Genomic DNA, 10,636 nt, shown 5'->3' with positions numbered 1-10,636 from the left:
TTTAAGTAAGATTATAAATTGATTAGTATATCATATTTTGAAAGTGTTTATTCTTAACACACTAATGTTTAAAATACTGCATAACTTTTATAACTTTATTTTGGCATTTTTTCATTCTTTGTGACATATAGGTGGTTGCCCAGGACGCCACTGACCACTGAAAGGCCTCGATGTGTCCAGATGATATGGCAGTTGTGGCATATTTACAAAGAATGCTAAATCTGAATTTAAACTGTAACTGCCTCACCCTAGTTGTGTGGAGTTGGGCACGTTATTTACCCTGTCTTGTCTTTATTTTTCTCATCTGTAACACTAAAGCCAAACTCTTAACGGTTCTATTGTGAGGATTTGGAATTGCAAAGAGTTGGACGCGACTGAGTGACTTTCACTTTTTTTCATTGTGAGGATTAGATGAAATAACAAATGAAAATGTATTTTGTAAACTATAAAGTACTACAAATATGCAAAGCAAAATACATTGACTATATTTCTTGTGTTTATGTAATTTAATCTGCATTGTCTGGGGGTGATTCTTTTCTATTTAAATTATGTGGAAACTTGACTGGCCAAAGAATGGAGCCTTTGACCACTCTTGAGATGGTTATCTGTGGAAAACTGTTCAATAAATAGGTACGGTTGCTGGATTCAGTCACTTAGACTATCCTAAACACTGCCTGCATTCAAAAACTACAAGTCAACAATTAAATCACAATTGTCAGGAACAAAAATCCAAATAAATAATTTTTAATTATGATACATTACTTATTACAGTAAAAATTGGCATTTTCACCTTCAAAAGCAGAAGCACCAGTCTTAGAATTTATAGTATGAATGGTATTTTAAGTGAAATATAGCATAATATTATGTGCAAACATTATTTTAGTATAGAACATACTTTCTAAAAGTAAAGTAATTTCACACACTGAAATCTGTTAGAATGGAAATAAGGTCATGCTGAATAATGAAATAAAAACCCCCATGACTTTCAAAGTCCACTTCGAATGAAATATGGTATGCTGCCAAATAGAAGATACATGATAAATTAAAAAGCTTAACTAGCTCAAAGTGGAGGGACTTCTCACACAAATATGACTCGTGTAGAGGTTTCTTTTCACTTAGTCTCAGTGATTCTGTGAGAAATTAAAATGAATGTTTTATTTCAGAATTAATTTTTGTCATCACTTTTTTATTGAACACCTACCTACTCTGTGTGAGGCTTTGTTGTAGGTGCAGGGGAGACAGAGGAGAAAGACACAGTCCTGCCCTTGAGGAGCTCACAGTCTAGTGGGGGAAACAGATAAGTTGACACTGATTTTTAAATTATAAAAATGATTAGACAACTTTATAAACCTTTTTTGTCATCAAACACACTTTGGGTGTTACGAATGGATGGTGAAAAGGGATGATGTCCAATGCAGTGAGAGACCATTTGCTTCAATATCATGTGACTTCTGCGAAGGCAGTGATGTGGTTCTGCAAAAAGAAAAAGGAATTACAAAGTCAGAGTCTTGGGAAAACTGGCTTCATAAAAGATTTTGGTGTTTTTACAAATAATCAGTAGCCTTATATAAAATTGTAGCCCAAATACACTTAAATTGCAAAAACATTCAGCATTATTCAAATGAGTTGCATATATTATTATATCAATTTAGCTACTAATTATATATTTTATCCAATATTCTTAATTAACCAAATAGAGGAAAATGTTATACCTGTCTTATTCAAAATTAACACTGAAATTTGGAGAGATAAATATGGTAATGCCAGACATGTTAATATTCTGTTCAGCGTTAATGGAATTTTAATGCTGCATGTTGGAGTTTCAGATTAATTGCTCCCTGTGAGACAGATGGCATAGAAGGAGTGGTGAAATGTTCAGACTGAAATGGCATTTGCTAGCTGACAAAGATCTACTTTAAACACTTCATTTTTGATGCATGAATCCAGACTACGGACTGCAATCTCTGTTGTTTACCTCAACCAAAGAATTCTTTGTAGAGACTTTTTTACATTTTTTTTTAAGCAACTGAATTGTGTACCAAGGAACCCTGTGGAATGGCTAATAATTAAATGGTTTCAGACACACAATATGGCTGCTGAAATATTGCAGTGGAAATCGATATGACATAATTAATCATGCTACATATAGGTCATGTCAGGAGCTAACATAAGTGACAGCCCAAACCAATAATAGCGGCATTACAAAAGGGTTTTACCATCAAATTACATGTTTAGAATGTTTTTCATTGTAGCTTTGACTCTGTAAGTCAAAGATATCATAAATAGAATTTCACATAATGAACACATGCCATGAGATTTCGTCCATGTAAAGTGTGGCACTTTACAAGTTAAGGTGTTTTGAATAGCTAAAACATTTTTTGAATGTATGTGAATAAATCCATTTTCACTGAATCGAGGCATATTAACCACAACTAGAAGAATATCACTGATGACTGCTTAAGGCAGATTTTTTCTAGGTCTTACCCACTTCAACCTACTAGAGAAAAACAGTATCAGTAAGAATCAGTATGACCAGAGCATGTGGACCTTTTTACTAATTCCTGATAAGCCCTTAAAAAGTTTAATTTCCCATTAAAAAAAAAAAGTCCTGAGAAAAATGTTGACTAATCAGTGGCTCATCTCTAAATTTTCTTGAGTATTCCTTCCAGAAGCACAAGCATGCTTTTACGACAAAAGAGATCTTTCAGAGTTACAGATTGCACTATGATAGAATAAAAGCCATAAGAACTGTGGAAACAGAACATCATAGTTTTATTTCTAGTGGCCCCATGGGGACTTGAAATCTGTGAACTGAAAAAATACAATTTAATACACAGTATTTCAGTATAAAACTGACAGGAGTGTCACTCCTCTGGACAGGACCCAGCACATAGTAATTTCTGGAAAGATGTTAAGTTATAAATGGAATATTAATCAGTCTGTGGCAACTGGTGGGTAAAGAAAGAGTAAAGATGTGACACTGGAAAGAAACAAAAGGAGATTTAAACAAGGGAGAGAAAACAGATGCTGCTCCAAAGGCCGCTGGCCTAGGTATCAATTGATCTTACCCTAAATAATAATGTCCATAAGGCTCATTAAATTTACTAAAGATGATCCTGAGTGAAGGGGACAACCATCTCCTTGGAAAGCAGAACTGAAATACACTAAGTCCCCCACAAATGAATGAGTTCTGTTCTGAGAGTGAGTTCATAAGTCCAACGATGTTAGCCTAGGTAGCCAAATAACATGATCAGCTATACAGTACTGTACTGCAATAGGTTTATAATACTTTTCACACAAATAAGACATAAAAAACAAATAAAAAATAAAGAAAACATTTTTAATTTTACAGTACAGTACCTTGAAAAGTATAGTAGTACGGGATAACAGTTGGCACTTAGCAGTACCAGCTACATCACCAATGCTTCTGGACATCCTGGGCTTGAAATGAAGAAATTGTACTTCTGTACTCTATATAGTACTCTAAAGTACACAAATGCCCAACCACGTGCAGAGGATACACACACGTGACAATGTACGCCGGACACGTGAACTAACTTATGTGACTGGACATGAGAGTGCACGTTTGCATCTTTGAAAATTATAAACTTTGAAGGTTCATATGTAGGGGATTTACTGTATTAAAAGACCTCAATAAAGCAAAGAAAGTAACAGAAACAAATCGCTGGTAATCAGTGCAAGGGAGAAAACAAGCGGAGGAAAAACCAAGTGACAGGTAAAAAAGCTGGAGAGTGACCAAAAATGCGCAGTGGCTGTAGGGAGAGCATATAAATTTTCATCCACACCTGGGCTTGAAAGTGAAAGTGAAAATCGCGCAGTCGTGTCCGACTCTTTGCGACCCCATGGACTATACCATCCATGGAATTATTCAGGCCAGAATCCTTGAGTGGGTAGCCTTTCCCTTCTCCAGGGGATCTTCCCAACCCAGCGATCGAACCCAGGTCTCCCGCATTGCAGGCGGATTCTTTACCAGCTGAGCTTCCCTTGTGGCTTAAACTGGGGCTGTCCTAAATAGGGATATAAGGTCACCTTAAAAATAAGGCATTGCATAGATAAGTGTAAGTGAGCTATTAAGATCTAGGTTTTGCCATTTAAAAGCACATTTTGGTGACCCCTAGATCTTCCTTTCACTGCTTATAAATTCCAAGCAATAGTGCCCCTTTCTTTATGCTAAGTCATAACCAGGTTAAACTCAAGGGTAACCGTGGTTCCAGACTGACTCCACTTTTAGATCCCAGGGCTCTGGGGAAAAGCCTGCTTTTTCTAATCAGTACCCTTACACTTTCACATCACACTTAAGCTCTAACCTCTGAGATGGCTTTCCCTACTTGGCTGGAATTAAAAGGATTCTGCTCAGGACTTATTACTTAAAGATGGTAGTTAGAGAGATAAACAGATAAAAAGAAAACAATGAAGTGACTATGTGTAGGGAAGAAAACATAAGAGAAATTTAATAATAGTTTCCAAGTACATGAAAGGAGTGTACAAAGAACACAGGGGCCATCTGTTCATTAATTTCACTAACAGCAAACAAATCTAAACCGTAGAATGAAAGAGATGGACTATTAACCTCAGTAGGCTTTAAGAAATAAGATGAGTTCTCTTCCAGCACAGGAATAGTTTTTTCCTGAAAGAATCTAGAGAAAGGACAAACTAAAATCCTTATCATCTATAAAACTCTTATGATTCGCTATTATAACAACTACATGTATGTAAATACATGATTTGAAATATTCAAATGGTATGATTCCTATGCAGGAAGTTATGATGGCGCTCACTTCCCCATCAGCATTTTTTTTTTAGCAATATTAAAAGAATCAGAATTGCACTTAATATTTTCAGTTCACCTGTATTGAAGAATGGACTCCCTATGAGTCAAACTAGGTGACAAGGGGTTTTGCCTTTTAATCTGGTTGAATTCTTTATATGCAATATTAAATCTTATTAGTAGACAGGGCAAACTTTCAATAGGCAAACTAAAAATTCATGCACAGAAGCTTAATTCAGGATCTTAAGAAGAAAGTGGTCATACAATTCATCAGGGCAATTACACACACAGAGTACAGAGAAGTTAGCAGAGCTTGAGTCCAAAGAGCTGAAGGTGAGAATATGTTACATCCATTAGGAAGTGTGCATCCACGTCCACAGCAAGTCAGTGAGCAAAATACTGAATCCAGTCCTTGAGTGCAGAGGTCCATGGAAAAATAAGTACTTGTTTCTGAAAAGTAGTTTTGGATTCTTAAATTTGATAAACTCCTAGTTTATCAAATTTGATAAAGTCCCTAGTATGTCAATTTTTGAAGCTTTAAGTTCCATGTTAAAAATCTTGATTTTTCTATTTATCCTACATCCCATTTGTATAAAATTATACTTTGGAATTTTAAAGTTACTTAAAATAAAATTGCTATTTATTTATGACAGGCAAATTTGGCAATGACTTGCTACTTAGTGAGATCTGCCACTCACCATTTTTCCTCGAAAAAATACAGGGAGATGCAAAGACAGCACTTCAGATAAGAGAACAAAAAAAGTTACTACTATCAAGGGCTATTTGATTGAGGAATGCTAAGTTCCCATTAATGAGTGAAATATCAGTGAAAAACCAAAATATATTTGAACAATAAATAATAAAGATAACAATAATAACCAAAATGATCTAGTATCTAGATCCCTTCTGGTTATAATGGAAACTTGCACAGAAGGACACATTTTTTGTATTTGCCTTAGCTTTGCAACTCAATTCTAACACCAGTGCGCGCGAGCGCACATACGTTTATTGCCTTAATTGAAGGTGTTCACAGTGGCTGATTCCCATTATCCAGCTGAAGAGTCTTGCGAGACAGTCTTTAAAGGACCTTCCCTGTGAATTTTCTTCTTGACCATTCTCAATGGGTTGGATTCGGGACACCTAAAAAATGTATTTTATATATTATTTCAGTGTTGAAGTATTGACTTACTTGGATAAAGCACTCGTTTATTTAAAATCCGATGTTATATTGCTGGACCAAATGCCGAGCTTAAATACTGTTCCAATTCTTTCTTTCTGGATGATTATAAACGGCTTTTGTTTTTTAACTGGAAGTTATCAGCAATCAGCTTTTATGTTAAACATAAAATGGGATCTGTGCATATGGCATCTTAAATTCAGTGATTTGTGTCTTCAACTCTATTGGGAAGGAAGCTGTGTGGCACAGTGGATGCTGCAGTCAGGGAGTGTGACTGTCAAGTGCTTGAAGGTGGGCTCTATAGCATTTTCACAAGCAGTTTAATCTTTCAGAGATCTGGCTTTCTTATCTGTAAAGTGGAACTAATAATACATATTTGAATGGATTTTGATTAGGATTAAATGAGATGATATGCACAAAGGTCCTCATCTCTCTACACAAACATATTATGGTTGTCCATAAAAGCCAGGAGCAAGATAAAAAGTAAAAAAGAGGAAGAAAAAGAGAGAGAACAAAGAAGTTTTTTATAATTGGTTGGAATTCCAGGATGCTATAGTCTACAATTCTAATATCCAAACAAGCTTTAAAACCCAAATGTTTCTTTTTTGGTGCAAGCTCATTTGGTGGTGTTTCTTACCACCATTGGGGAATTGCTGTGAGGCAATTTGTACTCTGCTGTGCTGCGGAAATATCCATTTTTGATTACAAAGTGATGCTCAAGATCCTGCTTGTATAACAGAATACACAGTATTTTCTCCTGAAATATAAAATATTTAAATCCAGAGAAACATCTAGCACTAATGATTTAGAATAAGAAATCACAGTCCTATAACCAACAATTGTTACAAACACAGCCTACGTTTTACCAGGAGAAGATAGATGGATGTCATATTCCCAAATACTGGCCATCTTTATTTTGCTATTTGCTTCTTCCTTCATTCACTGTGTCCTCTGATGAGGCAAAATGAAAAGGAGAAGAGAGAAGGAAGAAAAGCAGTCATGTATGAAGTGTGTGCTCTAAGACTCAACTCCATCACATTAGGTTTTCCTCCTGGTAGAGCCTGAAGTTGGTATTTCAGAAAAGAGAAATGATGTTAAGTCCATCTAAGAAGAAATTACTAGAGAACTTCAAACTTGAGGCTATGAACCACTGTAAAGTTCATCTAAGCAATTTCTTGTTTTAAAAAGTTGGGGATGTGATGACATAAGAGCTAAAGGTGACAGAACCAGAATTCTCTTGGGAAAGACGACTTTTTTGGAACCATTTCCTTCTTTTTTTTATGGTGGTTTTGTTTCAATTTAGAATTTTATAATAGCTCTGAGTTTTGTTTCTTCTCAGGAATTTCCTTCTGGTACTATTTGGAGAAAGAGGCTAAAAACTACTCTCCGAGAGAATTGTTCCTCCCTAGAGAAAGGGGGAAACTCTAGGTGGCTTTCTCTGATAAGCTAATTAACCCAGAGGCAGGCCAAGCTTTTACTGGAGTATTAGCTATAGATCTTATGAAGTATTTCCAAGTCCCAAGGAGCCAAAGAAGCTTAAGGCTTTCCACAGTGAATCTTTAAGAGCAGGGGTTCTCTAATTGGCTGCATGTTGGAATCACCTGGGAGCTTTAAACAAATACTGAGGCAACTCTGGAGACTTAGATTTAATTGCTATGAGGCGTGGCCTGGTCAGTGGGATTTTTAGAGACTCTCCAGATGATTCTAGTGTGCAGCTAATATTGAAAACTGTTTCAGAAATTCTGCAGACCCAGCTGGATCCACGCCAACCACTGGCAACACGTCCAAATCACCTGAGGTGCCTGATATACTACTGATCCCCTGGCTCAAGCCCAGGCCTACTGGATCAGATTCTTGAGACTGAATTCCAGGAGTCTAGCCTTTTTTTGAATTCTGCAAGTGATGGATTCCTTTTTACATCAGTCTGAGAACCACTGCCAAGAGTTGTAGAAAAGTGATTAGTTAGCAATGTGAGCACTGTCAGGTATAGACAGTCAATTCTTTCTTTAAAATGCTATCACTTCTCTGGCAAAAAGAGCATGGCCTACAAGAGCAGTAATACTGAATGATTCTCAAAAAAAATAAAATAAAATCTTTGTGTTCTAACACTTCTGGGAATAGCTGCACATTGCATTCCTTGTTTAGAGCTTCACAGGGCATAAGGTGTTGAGAAGATTTGTAATAAACACTTATGTTTCATTTTAGCTCAGTTTCCCAATGTACTGACATGAAACTCCATGCAAGTCTATTAATACAAATGTGTTTATGTTCTTTGGTGGATGTGGGTATCCATGGACTCTATCTGAAGTTTCTTAACTTCCCTAACTCTAATGACCTGTCCAATACTTTTAGTCCACAGTCACAACTATATTGTCAACCACCAACCCTATCTACCTCCTAGCCTATCTCCCTCATACAATAAAGTTTCTCTGGCCATTCTGGAAATTTCCCAACCAATAATTTTTTTCATCTGCTCTAGTCCATCTTATTCTTTCTCAATTTTGTTTCTATTACACTCATTCTGTAGTCCAGTTGAACATTCTTTGATGGCATTCTCAGTTCTCTTGCCCTAGTGCTCTTCTCTCACCTGCCAAACAAAATCTTGGTGTAAGCTGGTTCCTCTCTCTGGAACAGTCTCCTCTCCCCTCTTTGGCTAACAGCCCTTCAGATCTCTATTTACAGGATGTTGCAGAATCAATAAGTTTGGATAGGTCACCCTTTATGTGCTCCTCTAACGTAACTATCATCACTCTGTTCTTATAAAGTTATTTATAAATCTAGAAGTACAGACTCATGATACTGTAAACTCATTCATCCTGAGAAATGTACCATAGTGTTTCTTATTTGATATTTGTTACATGTTTCATAGGCTTCCCTTGTGGCTCAGATGATAAAGAGTCCGCCTGCAATGCAAGAGACCTGGGTTTGATCCCTGGATCAGGAAGATCCCCTGGAGATGTGCATGGCAATCCACTCCAGTATTCTTGCCTGGAGAACCCCATGGACAGAGAATTTACTGTACATCACAACTGATGATAAGAAATATAACTCACCAATAAATTGTACCCATGCCTTGATTTACACTGATATTTTAAGCTAATGAATGGCTTCTTATTTATTTCTTTCTAACAAAGGTCTGTCTAGTCAAAGCTATGGTTTTTCCAATAGTCATGTATGGATGTGAGAGTTGGACTATAAAGAAAGCTGAGCGGCTGAAGAACTGATGCTTTTGAACTATGGTGCTGGAGAAGACTCTTGAGAGTCCCTTGGACTGCGAGGAGATCCAACCAGTCCATCCTAAAGGAGATCAGTCCTAAGTGTTCATTGGAAGGACTGATGTTGAAGCTGAAACTCCAATACTTTGGCCACCTAATGTGAAGAGCTGACTCATTTGAAAAGACCCTGATGCTGGGAAAGATTGAGGGCAGGAGGAGAAAGGGATGACAGAGGATGAGATGGCTGGATGGCATCACCGACTCAATGGACATGAGTTTGGGTAAACTCCGGGAGCTGGTGATGGACAGGGAGGCCTGGCATACTGCAATCTATGGGGTCGCAAAGAGTTGGGCATGACTGAGTGACTGAACTACACTGAATTTTTTAAAACACATTAGATTTGCTAAATAAGTAGCCTAATACTACCTGACAGAGATGAATCAAAGGATATGGGTAATGGATCAACTGTATGATATGTTCATATACAACCAGGCACTGATTAAAATTTCTTATTTAAAAAACTTGCCTACTTGGGCTTGCCTAGTGCATCAGTGGTGAGGAGTCTGTGCAGGAAACACAGGTTTGAACCCTGGTTGGGAAGATTCCTCTTGTTGCAGAGCAACTAGCCCCACGCAGCATAACTATTGAGCCTGTGCTCTGGAGTCCGAGAGCCACAACTTCTGAGCCCACGGGCTGCAACTACTGAAGCCTGCATGCCTTAGAGCCCATTCATACAAAGCCATGTGCATGAAGTTTTATATCAGATGTCCTCATAATTGGGAAAAACTAGAACAGCCTAAATATCCTTCAATAGGTAAACAGATTTTAAAAAATGGTGGTATATCCACACAATAGAATACCACTCAGAAATAAAAAGGGAAGAAAAAGAAAACAGGTAAAAACATAAATGAATCTCAAATGCATTAAACAAGGTGCAAGAAGTCAGACTCAAAAGGCTATATACTGAGTGAGTCCATTTACATGACACCCTGGAAAAGGCAAAAGCATAGGAACAGAAAACATATTAGTGCTTGCTGGTGTTAGGAGATAAAGCAGGAGTTGGCTATCATTTTAGGGTGGTAGGAATGTCCTATAACTTGAATATGGTGATGGTTACATGATGGTAGGCATTTGTCAAAACTCACTAAACTGTGTTATAAAAGGGAATTTTATAGGATGTAAATTATGCCTTTAATAAACTCCAATTAAAAAATTAGGACCATTAACCACTCCATGAATTAAGTCTAAAGGCCAAGTGGTACGTAGAATTTGATTTGTCAGTTAGTGAAAGCATTAGTCACTCAGTTGTGTCTGACTCTTTGCAACCCCATGAACTGTATAACCCACCAGGCTTCTCAGTCCATGGAATTCTCCAGGCAAGAATACTGGAGTGGGTAGCCATTTCCTTCTCCAGGGATTGAACCTGGGTGTCCCATTGCAGGGGGATTCTTTAC

General features: G+C 37.2%; 1 protein-coding gene across 4 annotated transcripts in view; it reads right to left on the bottom strand.

Annotated features, from left to right (window-relative positions):
- Positions 1-728: 728 nt before the first annotated feature.
- The window catches only part of PLPPR5 (phospholipid phosphatase related 5), a 124,691-nt gene continuing 114,783 nt past the window's right edge, over positions 729-10,636 (bottom strand). For 2 of the 4 annotated variants that reach the window (XM_043878159.1, XM_043878160.1), the window contains exons 6-7: positions 5,793-5,929; positions 1,344-1,473 (exon numbers count right to left, since the gene is read on the bottom strand). In XM_043878159.1, coding sequence (XP_043734094.1) covers positions 5,795-5,929 — 135 coding nt within the window. In that variant the 3' untranslated portion in view covers positions 1,344-1,473; positions 5,793-5,794. Of the gene's footprint in view, positions 1,474-5,792; positions 5,930-10,636 lie in introns of all 4 variants that reach the window. The other 2 variants (XM_043878161.1, XM_043878162.1) reach the window with 1 other exon arrangement.

Source organism: Cervus elaphus, chromosome 20 (genome assembly GCF_910594005.1).
Source record: "Cervus elaphus chromosome 20, mCerEla1.1, whole genome shotgun sequence".
Lineage (NCBI taxonomy): Eukaryota > Metazoa > Chordata > Mammalia > Artiodactyla > Cervidae > Cervus > Cervus elaphus.
Note: the sequence above shows the minus strand (reverse complement) of the source record. Positions and strands in the feature narration are given on the sequence as shown.